This window comes from Tursiops truncatus, chromosome 5 (genome assembly GCF_011762595.2).
Source record: "Tursiops truncatus isolate mTurTru1 chromosome 5, mTurTru1.mat.Y, whole genome shotgun sequence".
NCBI classification, from domain to species: Eukaryota; Metazoa; Chordata; class Mammalia; order Artiodactyla; family Delphinidae; genus Tursiops; species Tursiops truncatus.
In genome coordinates, this window is record NC_047038.1 from 18,910,141 (window position 1) to 18,933,637 (window position 23,497).

The 23,497-nt window shown below is 39.0% G+C and overlaps 1 protein-coding gene and 1 long non-coding RNA gene across 2 annotated transcripts; one reads left to right on the top strand and one right to left on the bottom strand.

The window, feature by feature from the left end:
* Positions 1-1,282: 1,282 nt before the first annotated feature.
* On the bottom strand, positions 1,283-6,902 carry LOC109548819 (uncharacterized). Its single transcript, XR_002174958.2, has 3 exons — positions 6,796-6,902; positions 2,753-2,830; positions 1,283-1,868 (listed from the first exon to the last, which is right to left on the bottom strand). It is a non-coding gene; the product is annotated as an uncharacterized lncRNA (long non-coding RNA).
* Positions 5,877-12,874, top strand: IL21 (interleukin 21). The gene is made up of 5 exons (XM_004316579.4): positions 5,877-6,039; positions 6,148-6,183; positions 10,653-10,808; positions 12,687-12,764; positions 12,851-12,874. The coding sequence occupies exons 1-5, from the start codon at positions 5,893-5,895 to the stop codon at positions 12,872-12,874; spliced, it is 441 nt and encodes a 146-aa protein (XP_004316627.1). The 5' UTR covers positions 5,877-5,892.
* Positions 12,875-23,497: the final 10,623 nt, after the last annotated feature.

Consider the following 23,497-nt stretch of genomic DNA (forward strand, 5'->3'; position numbering starts at 1 on the left):
TAAACTGGTATGACAGGTCAGAGGGCAATTTGGCAGTTTCTATCAAATTTTTAAAAGGATGTAATCTTTCCACTCAGGACGTGAAATGTGGGATATGTACCTAAAAGAAATATAGTTCACATATGCTAAAGACATAGATGTTTAAGGATGTTCACTGCAGCACTGTTTGTAGGAGATAAAAATTGGAAACACTCTAAATGTCTATCAGCAGGGTTATAAATAGATAAATCATAATACAGCCATACAATGGAATATCAATCTATCTATTTAAATGAGATAGCCCTGTGTGAGTACTGTATGGATTGCTGTCTCTGATATATTGTTGAGTGAAAAAGGAAAGTTGTAGAATATGTATGGTAAGATTAAATTTTTATGTTAAAAACACATTTTTTCTATGTCTATATCTTTATATTTGTTTTTCTATACTTCTTTACGTCCATTTATAATTCTACTTCCTTCAATATGTATGTATCTATATCTATGCCTCTCTGTTGTTCTAAGTACATAGGAAAAGAGTCTATAACGATACTTTGTAAACTCTCAAGTGTGCCCCCAGCAAGTGAAAATTAGGGAAGAAAAGAGAGCAATTTAAAATTTTGCTTTTTACTTTACACAATTATATGTTCTTTGAATTCTTTGTTTTATGACACACATGTATTAGTTTTGTAAATACAACGATGAAAAGTAGTGATTTTCCAAAAAATGATCCTCATCCCTAGAAACAGAAATAACTGTCCAGAATGAGGGTGGCATTCAATCTGCAGACTCCTCTCTCTGAGATCCTGATGCCGCCCCTTGGAGAACATGGGGAGGAGGTTCCTATGAATGAGGAACTCAGCAGACAACTTAGGAAGAGGACACAGCAAAGGCCAATGGTGTACTTCTTTATTTTCATGACCATGTGTTGGGAGCTGCAAGGTCAAGACAGAAGATGTTTTTAGCAGCCCCTCACCCTAGGGAAGGAAACAGGTGCAGGCCTTGAGTCCAGTGGAACGTGTCACATCTCGTGCTATGGGGTCAGGATGGAACTTGGGTGGACAGTTTGGATCTTCTGGTTCTTTTTCTCCATCCTTTATGCCTGATGGTCGTGGAATGATGGACATCTGATCTCTAGCCTCATTGATGGGTGTCATAGTTGTCTATAGACAAGCCACCTGTTTGAATACCTTTGGCATGTCAGAGTGGCACATATTATAATAACATATATCACTCTAAACACCGGAGACCTCTCTTTGCAGAGTTTGCCAGGCAGGACATCTAATCCTACCCATGAGTGGCCAAAGCAAGTGAAAGCAGAAAGGGAGTATTTGACACCCAGCGGTCACAAGGAAGAGCTGTATAGACAGGGCAGAAGAGTTGGGTGCAGAGAGTGACCAGCACTGTTTTAGACCTGGCACATCTTTCCCCATGACCTAGCAGCATTCATTTTCAGACTTCAGCCCCTCCTTCCCTTTATTCCTCTCACCTTCAGTCTGCTCTCCCTGCTGGAAGCCTTCCTTCAGTGCCCTGGCCTCCTTCCTACACTGACCAGGGGGTCTATAAGCACAGTCCATTCGAGAAATTCTTGAAATATGTCCACGAATCCCCTCGGGTGGGTGACTAAAGTTTCATGCTTTCATGGTGACGACCTGGGTTATCTTCCTGGAAAGAAGGCATCTAGCAGAACCCAACACCTCACTCCAAGGTACCAAATAAACATGGCAGCTAAGTAAAAGCAGGGTGCTTACTACACAAGTGTAACTTCAGCCAGACTGCTGTCCCTTCACTTGTCCTGTACAGAAAGTTTGGAGCTGTCGCTCTTGTGCACAGTGCTGTGGACGTGCTGAAGGAGCGTGGATCGCACTGCCCTTCACAGAAGTCTCTGGAACCTAGAAAACAAAAATAGCAGCTGCCTGATATTTCCTTGGAGAAGAGAATGAAATTTAAGGTTTTCTTCTTCCCACAAACATAAACACAACAATTTGCAAATAATTTCAGGAGGCTCATGGAGGCCAAGATGAGCTTCCCTGTGCTAATGGGGAGGGGCCAGGGGAGGAGCGGTACCACCAGGGTTTTTGAAATCTGAGCTCAGATAAGCCATGTGTAAAAATAAGAAAGAGTTTGTTTTTTTTTCATTCTTTCTGCCTTCCTCCCTCGTCCCCCTTTTCTCCTTTCTTAGGAATAAATCCTTTATCCTAGTCTTGTTCTTTACCTGGATGTAACTAGATGCTGTTGAGACTTAAGTGTGACACTTCCAGACAAAATAGTCAGTTCCGGTACACTGTGACATACACTTTTCTAAAAATCAACTACACTATATAAAATCGCACAATAACAACCACAGAGCTTATGGGGGAAATGGGATTAGGGGCACAACACTAAAACTTTGTCAGTGACACATTAAAAAGATGACAGGAACCTAATAAAAAAGACAGCAGTCTTACAAATGTTAAATGGTTAAGAAACACATAAATACTACAATAAATATGGCATTTTACCTAGAAAAAGACCTGAAGTTTGTTCGTGGAGGTTGCAGCTACCAGCTATTGAGAAATGGCAACAGAGGGTTCCCAGGATGGAACACCAGATGTGGACAGGTGGGGCTCATCACACACTCAGTAAACTGAGGTGACTGGTGGGTGTTTGAGGTGTGTGTACATTTTGTACATTCTTATATGGCTCGGTTCGGTTGGATGCAGGATTCTGCATTCACCTAGTACTTCTTGCAGACAAAATCGCATATAAGGAAACACAAAGTTCTTGTTATACTCACATTGTGCCCTGGTATCTTAGTCACAGTGAAATAAATTCTCATTTTCCTTACAAGTGTTAACGGCAGGACTGACTGAATCTAAATAATAAAAAAGATTATAATTTAAAGAGTAAAAATACATTAACACCCCAATGAAATGATGCTGCAAAGGTAGCAATAAAGTTAGTATTTCTAAGCAGAATACATAACTCAAGTAAATCTGAGCCCTTTACTCCCACCCTAAGTTCCATCTCAACACAGTGATAAATTCAAGTGCAATGCAAATTGGGCTGCATAACTTTGAAACACACTGTCACTCCTGAGCAAGCCTTCTCAGTGCCAGGAAGAAGCTGTTATAATACACCAAGACTTTCAGGAAAGTCCTCATTATATATTCTTCTCCCTAATATCCCATACCCCATGGTAGTTACATTAATCTTACTTCCCTCTCTTCTTCATGATTCCTTGTCCCCACTACCTGCACCCTCCAAAGTCCAACAAACCAAATTCCAGCCTTTACTAGTTCTCTCCTTATCACCCTTTCCTCTTTCCCACCCTTCTTCCAAGAGTAAAAATTCCATACCTAGGTGTGTAATGTTCCTACAGCTACTGTAACAAATTACCACAAAATCAGTGGCTTAAAACAACACAAATTCGTTATTATACAGTTCTGGATTTCAGAAGTCCAAAATGAGCTTAATGGGGCTAAAACTGAGGTGTTAGCTGCATTCTTTCTGGAGGCTCTAGGGAAGAACCTGTTCCCCATCTTCCCCAGCTTCTAGAGGCTACCTATATTCTTTGGCTTCTAGCCCCATATCACTCAGACCTCGGCTTCTGGCATCACATCTTCTTTGACTCTGACACTCCTGCCTTCCTCTTATAAGGACCCTTGTGATTATATTGGGCCACACGGATAACTCAGGAGAATCTGATTATCTCAGGATCCTTAATTTAATCACATCTGTAAAGTCCCTTTTGTCACCTGTGATGGTAACATATTCATGGGTTCCAGGGATGAGGTTGTGTACATCTTTGGGGTGCCATTATTACTCAGCCTACTATACCAGCAGTGATATTCAAAATGCTTAACAACTGAAATGCCACTTAAAGCAGGGGATCTGACTCAGAAAGCTCTTGGGTCCTAAGGCTACAGTGGGACCTTGGAGATCCTGGCGTGCTGGCTGATGGATTGCAGAGGGCTGGGAGGTCTCAGGGAGCAACTGGGGTATCTAGGGTGGTAGTGAGGCACTCCAGAGTCGGGATGAGTGATTCTCTCTAAGCAGCACCAAAGACTATTGACCTTTTCATGACCAGCAGAGGAACACCCTTGTATTTTGGATGACCTGCCCATGTTCTTCCTTCCAGGGATCCATTAGAGTCTCCAGGCTTCTATAAATTCTCCTCTCTACCCTCATCCACGGTCAGCACACAAATCTTCTGGGATTTTATTGTGTGCTGTACTTGGCCCTTTTACTTGGAATGTCTATTTAAGCCTCATCACACCCTATGATTAGATTCTATACTTACCTTCTTTTTGCAATAACATATCCAGGGTCATATGTACAATTAATTGTTATGGCCTGGATTTGAATTCAAGCACTTTGCTTTAGAAATTGAGCTCTTGAACACTGTGGTTAGTGTCTTCAAGGAGACTCACATCTCTCTAGCAGAAACAGAAAGCATGCACAAAGGTGATGCAGGCAATCTTGAGGTGCCAACTGGCAACCCCAAGTCCATATGTATTTCATGGGTTTACACATGAACCCTCCCCTATGGAATTTAATGATTATAGGGAGGACTTCTTGATACCTTTATTTTATGGTAAAAAGATACCTTGATACCTTTATTTTATGGTAAAAAGATTACAAACAACCTTCAAAGCAAATCAAGTCCAAAGTCCAATTTATCTTAGCCAGATAACATTTTAGAAAAAAGTATGGCTGTAAGCTTGTGATGAAACAGATGAAGAAATAAATGGATAAACAAAATCTATAGTCAAGAGTTTTATTTGTAAGGCCTAGTTGACTAGCTACAATACTACTTCTATGTTTCTGGAATATCGTATTCAGCTTTCTCAAATGAGTGAAGAGTAGCAGGGAGAGGAGAAGCAGCAGAGAGGAGGATGATAAAACCACTTCTGGACTTCGAGCTTTTTATTAACCTCTATCTGTCATAGTTAGAAATGTGTTGTTCATACCCAGAGAAAATAATAAGTAACACCACCCGAAGAGAAAAAGAGTCACTTATGGGTATTTTTGGATTTTGCTGTTTGAAATAAAATTTTGGTTTAGAGAGGAATGAGTATTAGCACTTTTCATTCATTTAACTGATGCATTATATAGAAGAGATAGACATTACAGAGTTTCTTTTTTTTCTTTCTTTTGAATGAAGGTAGAGTGAGATCTTGATTGGGGGATAAGACGATATGTATAAATCAGATTGTTAAGTAAAATGTTAGAAGCTGAGATTAATGTTACTTAAAGATGCTTTGGAGAAGAGTTGGAGCACATTCTACTTTAAACCATTTAACCTGATTAAGAACCTAAAATATTCTTGCTAATTTGGAAAATACCCCTGATATTTAAAATTTCCTAAAAGGCAGCTCTCCTCCTACCTTTATGATGGAATACTGGACGATTTCAGTCAAAAAGCCTAGTTACTACCACAAGAAAAAATCCTGCAAGAAAGCACATGTTGCCACTTTACTCATTATTGAAGTGCCCTTATGACTGTCAGGGAGAACAGGTAAGATGCCAGGGAGGCACAGAAGGAGACATCAAAGTATTTTGTTTACTTCTTTGAAGTCTTGTAGTAGCTTTTATTTACTGTGCACACTTCTTGATTCATGCTGAAAATTGGAATTCACCCATTTCTCTCTTTTTCCTGTCTAAGATGCAGATGGGGCACATTTCGTTGACTCCATCAATCCCTGCCCCCGCGCATTAGCACATGCACACGTATACCTAGCCAGCGGAAAAGAAAAAAGAGTTACTCACATTCATCCATTTTACAAAGATTTCCAGGCTGCAATGGGAGGGCTTTATCTCTCCCTGAAGGATGAATAAATAGATAGCTTTACTGACAGCCTGTTCACAAACTGAGGTGAAAACTGAGACCAAGGTCTTGCTCTACTAGCACTTACGAGATCCAGACCTGGCAACATGGAGAGAATAGTCATCTGCCTGATGGTCCTCTTCTCAGGGACAGTGGCCCATAAATCAAGCTTCCAAGGGCAAGATCGCCTCTTGATTAGACTGCGTCAACTTATAGATATTGTTGATCAGCTGAAAAACTATGTGAATGACTTGGTAAGGCCATATTTGTCACAAAAAAGTTTAAATAATATTCTTCAATTACTATAAAAGGAGCTTTTTGACTTATATAAATAACTCAGAACTAATTTTCTTTTGCTCTAGGACCCTGAATTTCTGCCAGCTCCAGAAGATGTAAAGGTAAGACCAGTTGAATTTATTTGTGAAAATAAATTTGACATGTTTTAAAATCAAATTAAGAGAGGCATTAACATGATTATTTAGAAATATACTTAATTTCCATGAATTTCGGGGTTTAATAATTGGTAAAACAGTTATTTCTATTTTGCTCAAATATTCATTGGTTCACCAACAAGCCAACCAATAAAACACTACATACCTTACAAGATATACTTTTATCTCCAAATATCTCTAAGAGTATTCTCAAGTAGTATTGTTGAGATAGAATACAAAACTAGAAAATAAATCTACACTATGATCCTTTGCTGAACAATGACCAACTAATTACATTTTAAGAATCCTTGTGCGTGAAAGTTCTTGAGCCTCTTTGTAAACCTATGTATGAAATATAGACGCATACCACAGAAGCAGAATTCACCTTTTAATAACTAGAAAGGAAGAAAGAAAGAGAAAAAAAGAAAGAAAGGGAGGAAAGGAGAAAGGGAGACAAAGAGAGAAAGGAAGGAATAAAAAAAGAAGGGAAGAAAGAAAGAAGGAATACATTATAGCACGGCATGGAAGAATGGTAGTGTGGAAATCAAGGCCATCCTTTAGAATATAATTCCCATGTACCTTGGCCTCGATGAGTCTTGTCTTTGGCCTTCGGTGAGGTCTTTTGAAAGGATGGTTTACAACAAGTCATCCTGTTCTCTTAAGCCATTTAAATCCATTAGGTCCCAGGAAGAAGAGGCCTATCCTAGCGTACAGTTCAAGTGTGCTATGTGCTGATCTTTTCCTTGGTAACTTCGATCTAGTCTTCAGGTTTGGTACCCTGAGGATATAAACACAACTGGGGGAAATGTTTTCAGTGTCACAGACCTTTAACTGCATAAATTAGAATAACTATAAAAGTGTTACCAGTAATTAGGACACTACAAAGGGGAGACTTAGGAAGATACATTGCAAAGAAAACAATTATCGTAAATGACTATGTGTAGAAGTTTAGAAAGTGAATGAGTCACAACTATTGCTTTTCTCTAAAATTCACTCTCTAGCTCTGAACCTAACCACTCTCATTTACTAGGTCCTTTTCTAATAAGCAATACCTAAAATGAAAGTAGCACATTCAGCTCATTGGAAAGACTTTTCCAACAAGTAAGACTATTTCTTAATGCCCTAATTATCAAAACGTATCTTTTTTAGCATCTCATGCCTTTTGTCTAACTGCTGTGGTTAGAGTCCTTTGGGGAGATTCTTAGCTCAGTCTCTAACTTTCCAAGTTAGATATCCCACTTTCTAACTTGAGTTGATCCAGTGGGTACTTCCTTTATATCCTTTGTTAAAGAGAGATCTTTTTTATCTTATAATGACAGGATTTTGTCTCAGTGACACTGTATCTATCTGATAATCTGATCAAGCAATGCTGGCTATGATACAAGTGAATAATGGTATTACTAAGATCTTTAAGCTATGCTGGCAGGCAAACCCAGGAGAGAAGAAAATAGTTCAAGGCCACAGTAGCATTATATCAAGTTTTTCAGGGCTAGCATCAAAGCAGAGTCTATAAAGAGTTAAAAAGATTAACAAGTTTAATGAAAATAAGTTCATTTAAATGTTGCATATAAATGTTGATATATAGTGATCATCTAAGGTTGCTAATTGGCCTCACCGGGCATCTTTCTTTCTCTTTCTAATCATACAATCAGTAGTCTTCATCTGGTGGTGATTTTGCCCTCTGAGAACATTTGGCATTGTCTGGAAAAATTTCTAGTTGGCACAATTGTGTGTGTGGGGTTTCCATTGGCATCTAGTAGGTAGAGGCCAGGGATGCTACTAAACATTCTAGAATGCACAGGACAGTCCTGACAACCAAGAATTATCCATCTGAAAATGTCAACAGTGCCACTGTTGAGGAACCCTGATATAAACCTAGTTTGTATGCAGGACAAAGGTAATTTTACCCAGTTAGCAAGACTTCGTAGTGTGAATGGCCAGGGCTTTCTTTGCAAAAAAAAAAAAAAAAAAAAAGAAAAAAAGAAAGAAACGTTAAGTAGGTCAAAAATAAATTGTAAGGAAGCAAATATTTTCAAATATTCAATTGCAAATCAACAAAGCCAAGTGCACCTCCTTGCAAAAGCAGCACTTGACTAGCTAAAAAGAGTAGTTTGTTACTCTTGCTTTTGATTTCCTTACTGCTGCCTCGATTCTGCAGAACTAATGTAGGACGGATAACTCCTCATGTTTCCAGGTGTTAAAGGATGAGGGAAACAAAGCCTTGCCCTCTGAGTCTGCAAGGCACAGCAAAGCAAAACAGTGGCTCTGCTCCCAGATGGTAGTGCTGCACGTGAACTCGGGGTCATCCTGAGTGACAGGGCACCTAAGCTGCCTGAATCAAAGTTAATCTCTCTACTCCTCTTCTCAACACATCCTTAAGGCAGTTTAGCAGAACAGCTCCTTTGCTTCTTTTCCTTATTGAGGCTGCCTTTACTGTGCATCTGAAGCCAAATCCAGCAGGTATTCGTCCTGGACCACAGATTGCCAGGGATAGCTCTGCTGCTTGCAGAAAGCACAAAGCAAAATTCCAATGTCTATTGACACAGGTGAACAAGGAAGGGCAGGAGAGAAAGCACAGCCCCATCAATACAGGCACTGGTGTCCAGATGCCATTCAGAGGTTTTCAGAAAGGCTTTCTCAGGTGCAAAATCTTTGCTTGCTTGTGTTGACCACTCTTGGCGATACCTGTCTCAAGGGAGTTCATTTGGTAGGCCCCTATAGTTCTTTGGAACCTAATTTTCTTTCAACATCCACATGTAAATGTTAACTCAGCAAAATGGGTCTCTGTGAGAAATGCTGGTTTCTCAGATCATCACGGATGAAACAGTTAGTGTTTTCAGTTTCAGCTGGAAAATTTACCTCTTTAAATATGAATATTATTTTTTTCCAGTAAGTTAAGCCGGTTGTGGTCAAAAAGAAGAGAAAAGAAAAAACTTCAACAAACATGAACATGTGGTTTTCAAGGAAAAAAAAGTGCTATAATTAACATTTATATATAGTTTCTATTAAATAAGCATTTTGGCAAACATATGTAAAGGACACTATCTCGCCCTTATGAGAGGCAAGCTGCTCTGATATAAGGAAACCAGATAAGCTGGTTCTCGGCTTGTGGCCACGTATGCAAAGCAAACCTGATGGGGTTGTGTCTTAAAGATGCATGTTATTAATCAACATTCATAATGGGTAAGCATATAGGTTGGAAAATGCAAAGCAGGCCAGATGCTATTTTCAGCTGATTGTCATGGGAAGACTCACGTAGTATTGTTGTATATAGGACGGCCCTTGTAGGAACTGAGAAAAATTGAGGCTTCTGTATACATGGCGGTAACTTCCATATACACCGGTGAAATGAAGATATAGCAACTTTAGGGCGGTGGATAGCATCATATACAGACATTTGCTGAAAGAAAAAAGTAACCTGGATACAAGTTCTTAGATCAGCATTAAAATGTTTCCAACAAACCAGTATAAATTTTGTTCTTCCAATCAATTCCATTTCATTTTCAGCTCAATTTCTAACATTTTGACTTATTCACTAGTCACTGGTTATTTGATTAAAGCAAGAGTCAAGTTTTTGATCCTTGATCTGCCCACTTCTCCATGCTCTGAGACATTACTCTTATGTTCTAAGGGACAGTCTTCCTGCCCATTGCGGGGGAGGCATGTCTCAAATTCTGTTCCTTGACTGCTTGATTCAGGCAGATCCCACCCTAATGGACTTGAGAGTGTGAATAGGATTTTAGAAAAGTCACGCATGGTCTACAGCAGGTGTACTGAATCTTAGGTGTGGAATGTGCCATCAGAGGTAGGCACCCACTTCCTTTCCCCAAAGGAGGGGCTTTAACTCACTTACTTCATTTGTCCACTCCACAAATATTTGTTGAGCACTCACTAGCAACAAGACACTATGCCAGGCATTGTACAGGATAAGGTGCTGCTCAAGACATGTGTGTCATTGTTAGATACTCCTACGTACATTGCAGAGAGAAACAAAAGACAAATGAAACGATTCTTAATCAGACTACAGCGTAACTCACCCAAAGCTGCCACCAGTCACAATGTCTCTTAGAGCCTCATAATTCATAAAGTGTGTTCTAAAACCAAACTAACTCTCCCTTATGAAATACCAAGTCCTGCCCAACACCCAGACCTCAAAATGACATTAGGAATAAAGAACCGTGGCAAAGCAAAGCTCCCTCTTCTTGTCTGTGAGACAGGAAAATGTCCTCTCTCCCCTAACACGGGGAAATTTTATATCACAAGAGTCTGCTCTTTAGCCCAAAGATTAAGTAGGACATGAAATCATTCCTCATTTGTCTGCTAAAATAAATGTGACCCAAGACACTGCAGTAGAAGTAGGAAAAGAGGATTGGGAAGGTCATTTTTACTTTCTGAATAACTTTCATTAACATCTATACAAATTATTTCTCTTTCAGAGACACTGTGAGCGGTCAGCTTTTTCATGTTTTCAGAAGATCCAACTAAAGTCAGCAAATACCGGAGACAATGAAAAGATAATTAATGTATTAACTAAACAGCTGAAGAGGAAACTACCTCCCACAAATGCAGGGAAAAGACAGAAACATAAACTGGTAAGACTGTCATTTGTCATCTAACTTATTTGTACTTATTAACTATATCTATTACATCACGCACACACACACACACACACACACACACACACACACAAACACACACAAACACACAGAGCCAGAGCCTCCAGTGCCTTCCTTCCAGTTACATGTTATACCTTATCATATAGAGTGTGTTTTGAGAAGCAAAGTCACCACTTCTCAGTCCACAAACTTGAAAGCGTCCAGAAATCCAATTAGAATTTGCTAACAGCCCCTGGTAGCTGGAATAATTAATATAGCTTTCAAGGTGAGGAAGTCATTAGGCAGAGAATTCAATTGTGACTTAAGAGTTAAAATATATTCTGCTCTCATTATATGATCACATATAACTTGTATCCTTATTAACAGGAGCTAGATCCCAGTTTTCCTGAAAGAAAAGAGGTAGCCTACAAGACACCAGGATAAATCTCAAACATTGCCTTCCTCTTTTAAAGAATATTATTACTGTCCTGTACAACTGCAGAGTCAGTACTACATTTGAATGGGTAGACCCCATTATTTGGCTGGGGAATTTCAATAATCCCTAGTTTTGTGGTCCCTGAGAACCTCTTGTATATTTCCTCTTACGCCAACTCATGAGCAATGCAGATAATCTCATGAGTAATTCAGGCATTAATCAAAACCAGTGGATAAACACATAAGATAAATTACTAGAAATTTTTCTATCAGTTCTCTCTCCTCTAAGGAATTTCACATGTGATTCAAATGAAATCTTAATTACAATATCAAAATGATATTTATTTCCTTTGATTGCTTGACCAGGTTGCAATGTGAAAAGTATCCCTCTAAAACTTTCCTCAAAGAAGAAAAGAGTTGAGCATGTCTTTGAAACCCAATATCAAAGACCATAAAATGGTAATATTGGCACTGAACATAGAATTATCCAGTTAAGCACCTTCATTTGACAGATGGGAAAGTGAGACCAAGGATATTAAGTGACTTGTCCCAAGCTCCACGAATATTAAGTGCCAGAATGAGAATTAGAACTTATATCTCTTATCTTTCAGTCAAATATCTCTCACCACAACATCAAACCGGCATTAGAGATGCTAAACAGCAAGCAATGGCCTGGTGTTTGGTATCTCAACAGGAATAAGGGTAAAGAATATAAACCAAGGATTTTTAAAAAAGAGAAATATAAGTGGGCAATGCACATGTGAAGAATTGTTTAATCTCTTCATAATCAAATAAATGCAAGTTAAGATAGGAAATCCTATTTTTTTCAATTAAAATTTTTAACAATGCACAATAATGGTAAGAATGTTCTATGTGAATAGAGGTAAAAGTTTTATAACGTATATCAAAAGCCTTAAATTTTTTTATCCCTTTAATTTAGTAATTCTACTTTTAGTAATTTATCGAATAAAATAAAGATGTACATGAAAAATTACTCAGAGATGTCCATTGCAGTATTGAATACAACAGTGAAAAGTCAGAAGCAATCTACATGCCCCAAAATAGTAATACTTCAATCCTATGTAGGAATACAAAGCAAATATTATGGGATATATTTTTGAAGAATATTTAATATGTAGGAAATGCTTGTGTTATGTTGTGTTGAAACAAAGGCAAATTAATAGCCAGTGTAAATAACACAAATGCAAAGAAAAAATTACTGGGAGGATACATATCAAAACACTGCAGTGGTCATCTCTAATGATGGGATTACAAGTGATTTTTCTCATTGTTATTTTCTGAACAACTTTATGTGCTTCTCAAAGTTTTTCAGTGAACATGATTTATGTCTCTAATTGGAAAACATAAAATTTGAATGAACATTTTATTAAATAGGAAAAAAGCTTTAAAGAAGATTATTACTCTTTCATTGATTTCTAGACATGTCCTTCATGTGATTCTTATGAGAAAAAACCACCCAAAGAATTCCTAGAAAGACTAAAATCACTCATCCAAAAGGTATATAACTTAAATTATATTTGACTTTCATCTTTATTCAGATTGCTTCTTATGTTGAGGTTACTCATGGTATTCTATTTCCACAGATGATTCATCAGCATCTCTCCTAGAACACACGGAATATGAAGGTTCCTAAAGATCTCACTTGAAGCTGGACACTATATTTCATACTCTAACACAGTAGTGAAACTCAGTTCTTGGTATTCCAAATGGAGGAGTACAATATATTAGTGATGGGGGAAAAAACTCAGATAAGTGTTCAAGGTCAGGATTATTCCTCCAAAATCACTATGCAATACTTCAGTTTGATCCACATGCTCTGTGTTTGGTCAACTTGAAAAAACTTCCTACTAAATTCAAGTCTGATTTCCTGTGTTATAGATTTCTATGACCTCTAAAGTTTTTTACTTTATCTTACTGCCAACTATGCCATTTCTTGGAGAAGCTTAAAAATTTTAACCAAAAATACAGTTTGGGAATTTATTGATTAACCTTGATCTTGATTATGACAAGAATGAGGTTTCTGATGATCATAACTTAAAGGTTACATACCTTCACTCAATCTGAAGAATATAGAAGCATAGGGTGAAAATCAAAGTTGAAGTGTTTATTCTTTTAAGGAAATGAAAACTGTTTAAAATCTATATCTGAAGAGATTTTATTTTATCTCAGAATGTCTAACCTATAAATACATGATTTATTTATGTACCGGGGGATAGCTTTACCAGATGGCTCCAAAAAGTCTAACTTCCTTATTAGAATCTGTCAAAAATATTTAAATACTATACATATGAATGTATTTATGGAATAGACTCTTTTGGTCTTTTTTTTTCTCTAAGTGGGTATACTAGTACCTTCCCCAACTCAAGTCCCTTTATAAGCTAACATTCTAAGCTTGTGGAAGTGGCAATTAAAATCTATAGAGGGACATGAATTAGACGATCTTCTGGAACCAAACAGAATTTTAAAAAGCCTTGTAGCTCTCTTCTCAAATTGTTATAATGATTGTATGGGAGTGAGTTATTAATGCCAAATGTCTGTTTCCTTCTTTCTTTCTTCCTTTCTTTCTACTTTTAAAATTGACAGACACTTTGCGTTTGTATGCTTTGCATAAGGCAAATTCAATCATCTATATAAAGTCAAAATCAGGAGACAAATCAGGAGTTCAGGACTCCTAGTAGAAAACAGACTTTTGCATAAGCATCCCAATCTTTCAACCATGGGTAGCAAAAACAAGCAACCTGATCTAACTGCCATTTCATATCAACTCCAGCAGTTTATTTAAATATAAAGTTAAAAACGCTAGAAAAATAAAATTTTCACTAGAATGTTATAAGCTATTTGAGAATCTCTTATTGTTAAAGTGGCTGTGAGTGTGCAAGAGGGTGTTATATGGGAAATGCTTTATGCTCTAAGAACAAAGATGATCTACTTAAAAATATTTTTTAAACAAGTACAGATAATTTATGGTTCTAAAACGTGTATTAGGAATCAATTATTTCAACTCACAATGAAATGTTTTATCATCAGAAACAAGGTATTCTGTTTTAAAATTTTTAAATGTTATTACAAAGGAATCGTGTAAATATGTGCATCATGATGATAATATGCATCTAAAGCCTGCCTCAGCATCAGGCTAGGTTGTTGGGATAAAAGTGGAAAGCAGGCACGAGATTGGCTTGGAAAAGATGGAGTCCTTATTTCTTGTTTCTGGCTTTATAGTTGTTGACTTTTTTGACACTGTGATTTTATATTTAAAATAATGTATTTATTTTGGTGTGTCTACTGTCAAAAATCTCTGTTCTAATTCTTTTGACCAGAGATTCTACCTTAAAAGTAAAATTAACTTAATGGGGTGTTGGCTAAGAGCCTTCACTAAACTGAGCTTAAAGACTCGGGTAATGATCCTGGCAATATCCCAAGGAAAGCAATGCATCAGAATAAACAAGATGAAGAAGTGAGACTCGAACTGCTCCATCTTCACTGCTCTGTGTTCAAGACTTAGCCAGCCCTCCGGAAGATCTGAGGCTGACCCATAAACACTGCTGTTCACCTATGGATGGTGACACAGGAGACCTGAAATCTCACTGGATGTGAAGTCGTGGTCACTTGCTTAAACTTTTTGGGTTTCCATTTCTTTATCTGTAGGATGAGGGTTGGGCTTAATCTCTATGGAATATTCAGCCTTTTTTGGAGCTTTATGTGTCTATGAGTCTCTAAAGTCCTAGACACTCTTACAGGAACATCTGACCATACTTCTGAGTAAAACTTTCTACTGAATTGGATCATTTACTCAACATTATTTCAACAGCATTTGTAGCAACACTTGCTGCAGGAACAAGGGAAATGTTCCAAAAAAAAAAAAGGTAGGAAGGAAGGAAAGAAAGAAAGAAACAAAGAGGGAGAGAGAAAGAGAGAGAGAGAGAAAGAGAAAGAGAGAGAAAGAGAGAGAGAAAGAGAGAGAAAGACAGAAAGAAAAGAAAGAAAGAAAGGAAGGAAGAAAGAAAGGGAAAGAAAGAAAGAGGGAAAAGAAAAGAAAGCAAGGAAGGAAGGAGGAGAGAAAGAAAGGTTTCTTTCAGTCATGGTAGTTCAGGGAAAATTAATCATTATTTTTAGCATTTTAGCTGAAAGTGTCTTCTTTGGACACAAAATTGTAGCATTATTATTCTATATTATTGCTCTGTTATATTTACATTTGCATCTGAGAATTTAGTTTTAATATGAACTATGTACTTTATAACTTAATGATTATTTATTATATATTTGGTTTTAAATGTTTATGTTCATGGCTTCTTATTTAAGACCTGGTCATATTAAATACTACCCAGTCAGTACAACTGTCTTTTGTGATTCTCTGGAAACCTATAATTTAACAGTCTTAGTAGAAAGTAAAAGATGATCCTTAGTTTCTGAGAGCATAACGTTTTTACATGTATATGATAAAGACAATCTTTTCTCCTTACATATTTCCCCTGAAATGGAACTTTCCACTTCCTGTCCCTACCTCAAGGGCACCACTTCCTTTGCAGCCCTCCCAAATGTATGGCAGGTCCAAAAGCAGTTGAAGATATTCTTCCCAATGTCTATTACATGCACACTCTTGTGTAAAACTCATTCCTGCTTTGAAGTTTATCCCATCTAGCTTTGCTGTCCCCTTACTTTTTTTTTTGATGATTGTCATCTCCTGGACACTCCTCTATGTTCATTGAGGACTTAGGCATGTTCTTTTCCATGAATCCAATTTCTGCCATCATCCTGGGTGACTTCAGTGACCTTGAGGAGGATTCCACGAACACTGTAGCTTCCCAGAACCTTGAGTACCTCAGTTTCAAACGCCTGCATTTTTCACCCCGTCATCTGACCACCCCCATGGCTGTGCACCAGACTATGGCACCTGGAACCATTCTCTGTCTGAAATCTTCATATATAAGAAACCATCATCTATTAGTCTCTTTGCTCTCAAACTGCCCTCCTTCTACTACATCTGCCCTGAGACTTTGCCATGACAACTAGGCCTTCACCCTTCCCATTCTCTCAGTTTGTTAGTTTCCCTCCTTCCCCACTGAGCCTGGAGCCCTGATCAATCCCTTGAACTGCAGACCCAGTGGCACACACAGTCTCATTCTTCTTGAGGACCTGCCTACAAACTCCCTACCTAGATGTCTGTCTTGCTCCCCTAATCCAGCTTTAGACACTGGCCCTGGCCCCTTACCTTTTGGGGACCCTTTCAAACTCCCTTATCTGGCTTACTGGAGTCACTTCCCCACTTCACTCTCAGCTCTCAACACTCACCTGTTTTCATCATCTACCTCCATCTACTCTAGTCCACAGGTTAGTGTGGGCATGGCCTCACCTCATGTGGAAGAGGGAGGGTTTGGGTATTCAGGCTAAGTCAAGCTCACTGGAAGAGTAATCTATAAACGTGTCTGTACTCCCTCACCTTCTATCCACTTCAAACCACTATAATCTGATTTCTACCCATCCCACACCCTATCACTGTATCATTAAAATTGTCCTCTCTCTGATCAACAATGACCCCCAACTCACACAACTCACAAATGCGTCTAAATCCTTATCTTACTTGATCTTATTATGACCTTTGTTACTTTTGATTACACCATCTCTTTTCCCTCTTTGACTTTGGAGGCTACTCTTTATCCTGCTACTTGTCTTACATCTCTGACCATATATTCTCAGTGTCAGTTGTCGGTTTGCTTTCCTGTGTCTCCCCTTAGACGCTGATGTTCTTGAGGATTCTATCCTTAGCCACCTTTTTACTTTAAACCTTTTCCCTCAACAGTCAAAAAAGTTCCTGTTGTTTAAAATATCCCTATACATGTCACTGACCCCTAAATTATTCCCCTCTGCTAATTTCCAGGCCCAAATGGGAGATTTCCATCTTTATCCTCCAGGTGCTTCACCTTTATCTCACATGCCAAAATTGATCACATCACTTTCCCCAACTTCCACGACCTTCTTTGTTTTAAAGCTTTCCCTGATCTTTGTTTATCATTTCTATTTTTAAAATTTTTCTTTTTTTGATTTATTTTTATTGAGGTAACATTGGTTTATAACATTATATAAGGTTCATGTGTACATTAATATATTTCTGCTTCTGTATACCCTGCAGTATGCTCACCACCAAAAATTTAGTTTCCACCTGTCACCATACAGTTGATCCCATTTATCCATTTCACCCTCACCATCCTGCCCTTTCCCCTCTAGTAACCACTACTCTTGTCTCTGTATCTATGTGTTTGTTTGTGTTTGGTTTGATTTGCTCATTTATTTTGGTTTTGGTTTGCTTGTTTGTCTGTTTTTTATATTCCACATCTGAGTGAAATCATATGGTATTTTTCTTTCTCTGTCTGACTTATTTCACTTAGCATAATACCCTCAAGGTCCACCCAGACTGTTGCAAAAAAAGATTCCATCTTTTTTTATGGCTGAGTAGTATTTCATTGTATATATGTACCATATTTTCTTCATTCATCTGCTGATAGGCACTTAGGTTGCTTCCATATCTTGGTTATTATAAATAATGCTACAATAGCAGTGTCCTCTAATCTTAACTGATGTGAACGCATCTGCCAGCCTCCAAGACTCTGCTTTCTCTCTCATACACCATAACCAATTTGCCACTGGGCTTTGCTATTTCTAATTCTTAAGTCCAACCTTTCCTTTCTATTCCCTCTGCCATTGCCTTAATTCAGGTTCTCAGCAATGGTTGCAATAACTTTTGTTGGGTTTCTAGCCTCTTGCCTTCTCCTCTTTCCAATCATCTCTTCATGGCCACCAGAGTGATATTTTACAAAACTTAAGTCTGATCACAACTCTCCCTTATTTAAAACTTTTCACTGGCTCTCCTTTGGATAGCCCAGGCATGAAGCAGGGTATATAAAATCCTTTATCATCTGCTCTCCTCAGCTCCCAGCCTCTCTTCACCTTGAACTTCACATTCCAGCCAATCCAATTTATTTCTATTTCCCTAGGCACACCACATTTGTTCTATTCCTCTGTGTCTTTGTACTTGCAGTGACCTCTCCCTGGAATATTACTTCTCCACCCCCTCTTTAGCACCTGGAAAACCCCTCATGTGTCCATCAATATTCAACATAGGCATCACTTCCTTTAGAAGGACTTCCATCATTGTCTTACTCTATCTCTGTGACAGTGTTAATCTCTCCCCACTTTCAGAAATTGAGTATAGTTTATTAGACTTAGTGTGGTGCACACAAATTTATTGATTTATATGTCTGTTTCCCTTTCCAGAATATAAGCTCTTTGGCAGAAGGAACTGCATTTCACTAGCACAGTGCCTCATATGTGCTAGATAACCTATAGTAGAAAACAAATGTTTATGTAATTGAATTGAACTAAACACAAATACACGATTATGCATTGAAATTTTCCTTGACATTTCTCTTTCTCTTTCACGTTGAATTTAATTATCACCAAAGTCAGTGATAATGGACAACTGTTTTCAAAATACCTCTATAATTCAACTACTTGTCACCATCTCCAGCTCCCACTTTATTGAGGCCACCACAATCTCTCACCCAGACGTGGTAATACCTTCTTAAATAGTTTTCCTGCTTTGGTCCCTGCCCCTCATCAAAATCTATTTGCAATAGAGCAACCTGAATGATCCTTTAAAAAAAACTAAACACAATGTGGCATCCTTCAGCTCAAAACCTTCCAACGGCTCCTACCTCATTCATGGTAAAGCCTGAGTCCTACAACAGGGGCTACATGGTCATGTCCCCTCTACCCCTCATCTCTCTAACCTCATTTTCACTCTTCTTACTCAACTCCAGCCACACTGGCATTCTCCTTTTTCCAACATTCCGGAAACACTCCTACCTATGCCATCTGCACTTTCTGTTTCTTCCTTTGGCATGCTCTTCCACCAAATGTCCATCTGGTCCATTGCCTCACCTTCTTCCTTACCACGTTCAGCTGTCATCTTCTCTACCAGGTCGTCTCTGGCTACTACTATATTTTAAATTGCAACCCCCCACCCCAAACACCTCTGCTTTATTTTTCTCCATAGCATTTACCACTCTGGACATATATATTTTAATAATTTCTGTTGACTGTCTCTCTCTCCCACTAGAATGTAAGCTCAATGCTACAGAGATTTAGTCTGTTTTGTTCACTACTATATATCTGGCACCTAGAACGATGCCTTGAACATGGAAGGAACTCATTAAATATTTGTGGAAAGAATTGGTGGGTTCTGTGATGGTTGGCATTGGAGTTCTCCCACTGGGTTTTAATTCCCAATGCACAGTTTGCTTTCTCTTTATTAGGCTAGTAGTGTACTAATGGTTTTTTTCCTTTATAGCTTCTCCCTGATTTTTGGGTATCATGCATTTTCTGCAAATCTCCCCTGATCCTCTTATCAGATATACCCACACCTCTTCTTTATTTTTGAAATTGGCCTTCAGCAATCCAAAATGTGGAATATAAAAATGGACACATTCCACCTACCATTAAAATTTTAGCAAAAATATTTTTCTAAAGAAAACTCGTGGGGTTTTATTGTCTACAGTTCTTTTGCTGGTAGATAAAACATCTTGATGATTTCCAGTCACACAACTGAAACTCTTCCATATGATATCTCTTCTCCCTTTACAGAAATAGAAAATTCAAGGCATCCATACACCCACTTATGAATCCCTAAAGATGTCTGTTTCTACCTTCCCATTCATAATGAAATGTTATTCTTTTCAAGAAGGCTTCCTTGCATGTTACAAATTATTTTATTTCTCTCATTTTCTTTAGTCTTCCTTTACTCATTTGAATGAGGTGGTAAAGTACTATGGAGAAACACAAGCAGAGAAAGCGGCTATGGAGAGGTGGGCGGGGCATGTATGAGGCAGACGAGAGTCAATTTTAAATAGAGAGGAGAGTGAAGGAAAAACCTAGCAATTGCTACAAAGGAAGATTCTAGGTTGTGGTACCTCAATTACAAATAACATCTTTAAAATTATCTTTTTAAACTAGCTCTGAGCATGTTACCATCTTCCCATTAGGCTGAGAGATGGTGGATTTGGAGGAGAAAAGTTTAGTTGCTGTGTGATTTTCCCCTATAAACTTAATTCAAGAAAATCCCCCAATCCAGACTTCCCTGGTGGTGCAGTGGTTAAGAATCTGCCTGTCAATGCAAGGGACACAGGTTCGAGCCCTGGTCTGGGAAGATCCCACATGCCGCGGAGCAAATAAGCCTGTGCGCCACAACTACTGAGCCTGAGCTCTAGAGCCCGCGAGCCACAACTACTGAGACCATGTGCCTCAACTACTGAAGCCCGTGCGCCTAGATCCCATGCTCCGCAACAAGAGAAGCCACGACAATGAGAAGCCCGTGCACCACAACGAAGAGTAGCCCCCGCTCACCGCAACTAAGGAAAGCCAGTGCACAGCAACGAAGACACAACACAGCCATAAATAAATAAATAAATAAATAAATTTTCAAAAAAGAAAGAAAGAAAACCCCCAAATCTAACTTACAAAAGAAAAAAGAAAGAATACCCGTGTGCGACAGACAGAGAGAGACTGACACAGAGACAGAGAAAGAGAGGAAGAGAGAGAGACAAGAAAAAGCAGTAAGTATCCTTTATCAGGTTTTCCTAGAAGTAGAACCTGAGTCAAGGATTCCAGTGCAAGTGGTTTACCAAGGAAATGCGAGAAAAACCAGGAAGGGAGTGGGGAAAGCAGGATTGGGATGGGGAAATTCAGGCCTGGGTATAAATTCAGGGGAAGCCCCAGATTCAACTTAATCCTGCAGGGTTCCCTGGAGCATAAATTACACCTCAGAGTTGTTAGTTCTGCCTGGAATGCAAGTGGCTGCGTTTTTGTACTTTTGCAACCACCCGTTATGTCTGTGGAGCTTCAGGATACGGGTGAGGCTGCTCCAGGGCCCAAGCGCCATCCTCTGAGTGTGCCAGGTCATCAAAGGGCACAGATAGGATGGACACACGGAGTTGATGCAAAGCATCCATGGATATAGCTGGGCGGGCACCAACTGTGTCTACTACAATAAGAGTGATTTTTTTTTTCTTTTAAAAGTTTATTTTTTAAATAAGAAGAAGGCTTAGGGCAAAGATTAATTTTATTATCAAAACGAGGTAGTTTCAGGATCTATTTGTTCAAATGTAGTTATATATAATTATATACATATTTATTATATATATTTTATATAGGTTATCTCCTTTTCATGGGGGGCACAACTTAATTCTCAAAAGCCCAGTTTTGGAGATAAACGGATGTGTAGCGCAAAGAGTCGCCTCTCAAATTCAAGAATACGACACTGCTAATGGGCACTCACAAGTCCTCCATCCCAGGAGGACCTGCTACCCCTCCTTACTAAACTACCCCTGTCCCAGGGCGGCCATCACTCCCTGCCACAAACGGAATAGATTTTTTCCTGATAAGGATAGTTTTATTCTTAGAATGTAGGGCAGTTTGTGCATTTCAAGCTTCTAGTAAGCCTCTCCCTTTCTTTTTTGCCTCAGTTGAAATCAACCATTCCTTGGATGGTCCCTTGGGAGAAATGCCATTGTGAGTGGAATTAAAACATTTATATCTGTTGACGGAGAAAGCAATCCTGAAAAGAGAGAAGAGATTGGAGCTGGTCACTCAGAATGGTGGAGACGGGTAGGTGTGATCATTCACAACATGATGAGTGGGAAAGAGTTCAATGTCGTCTGGCAAAGCTTTCCCAAGATGCTACATCCCTGATGAGGAAAGAACTAAACTGTACTAGAATTTGAAGTAGAAGTGTCATGATACAACTTTTGGTCTGGAGTTATTACTGGTCGATCAAAGTCTGAATCAATGACTTTAGTTGTGACCACGAGCAATGTGTTCATGGTGGGTCACAGGGAACATTTTCTATTTGCTTTTATTACCATTAGCACCTCTTCATTTCCTGATAGAGCTTTTCACTGAATATGCCCTTTTAAAAAGACAACCTTTTAAAGGAGAGGGCATGCTGCCACCTATCGAAACGATGCAATTACATACAAGACACCCAAATTCTAAACCATCAGGACCTGTCACCCCACCCCACACAAAAGCAAATGGTTGAAACTCTGAAACATTTTCTCAGCTCTTCCAGTCCTGGACTTTACAAAGATTTTCACTATTGAGATCATTTCTAAAAGGAGCTTCAGGACCAGGAAGACCATTTCTCCTTGGACCTACAGATCTCAGTGTGAACAAGAACAGGAGTGATTGAAACCTGCTCTGGTACCGTTAGCCGCTGCCCTGCTTATATAGGAGCAGCCGAGAGAAGAGCTCCCAGCATCCTTAAACAGACAGAATGCCCGGCCACTGGCTCCTGGGAAAGTGACCTTAATCTAGCTGGGGTCCTTTAACCAGGACACTGCTATCCTCTTTCCCTCATTTAGGATGAAGCCAGAAACACACTGCAGATTTCCTCACCTGTGAAATAGTTGTAATCATTCCAGCACTTTTGACATCAAAGGCTGCTCATAGAGGTAGAATAAAACAAGGCACAGAAAAGTGCCTTGTAAAATGTGTACACATTTGACAACGCAGAAGCTTGTTTTCAGACTTATTCTGCCACTAGTGACAATTAGCTTGTGCTGAATTCCCATTCACCTCCTGCTGCTTGAGGGATTTTTCCCAGACGAATAGCTCACCAGGGAACATCTTTTCCACAAACTTGGCCTCATTGAACTGTATTTTAATTCACAGTTTCCTAATAGGTCAAAAAGTGTTCTGAGTAGTTGCCACAGAAGAAAGATTTGAGGTTGCAGGACGTTAATTAAACACATCAGTTAAATCATCTTTTCCAGCTGCCTCTGGTCTTGCCTTCTCCTTCCGAAAGTTTACCATTATTTTCTGTGTAATATAGCCCTCCCCAATAGAGTCTCAGTGCTCTAACCAATTCTGTGTTATTTACCTTTTCTCGTCTCCTGCTTCTGCTCTCCTCATCAGGTCTAGCCCAGTAAAGGCTCAGACATTCTGGCCTCTGTTGCTTCTACTTTTAATGCTGAAACTTTCTTCTCCCTGGTTGGGGAGCAACAAGCCAACCAACAAAGAACCCCAACCCTTTGTTTTGTCTGCCCTGCATCTCTTTTCCTTCCTCTGGCACTGGAACCCTTCTTTCTCTTTGGGAATCCTTGCTTGACCAACCCTCAGTCCTTGCGGTCAAGTGGGGCTGGTCTCACCTCCTCCCCAGCCCCATGGGTGGGAACATAACA

Excerpts from the sequence above, each read along its gene's own strand:
- IL21 (XM_004316579.4), top strand. The coding sequence starts at position 5,893 with ATGGAGAGAATAGTCATCTGCCTGATGGTCCTCTTCTCAGGGACAGTG. Across the intron at positions 6,184-10,652 it reads CAGCTCCAGAAGATGTAAAG|AGACACTGTGAGCGGTCAGC; the intron begins GTAAGACCAGTT and ends TTTCTCTTTCAG. Across the intron at positions 10,809-12,686 it reads AAAGACAGAAACATAAACTG|ACATGTCCTTCATGTGATTC; the intron begins GTAAGACTGTCA and ends ATTGATTTCTAG.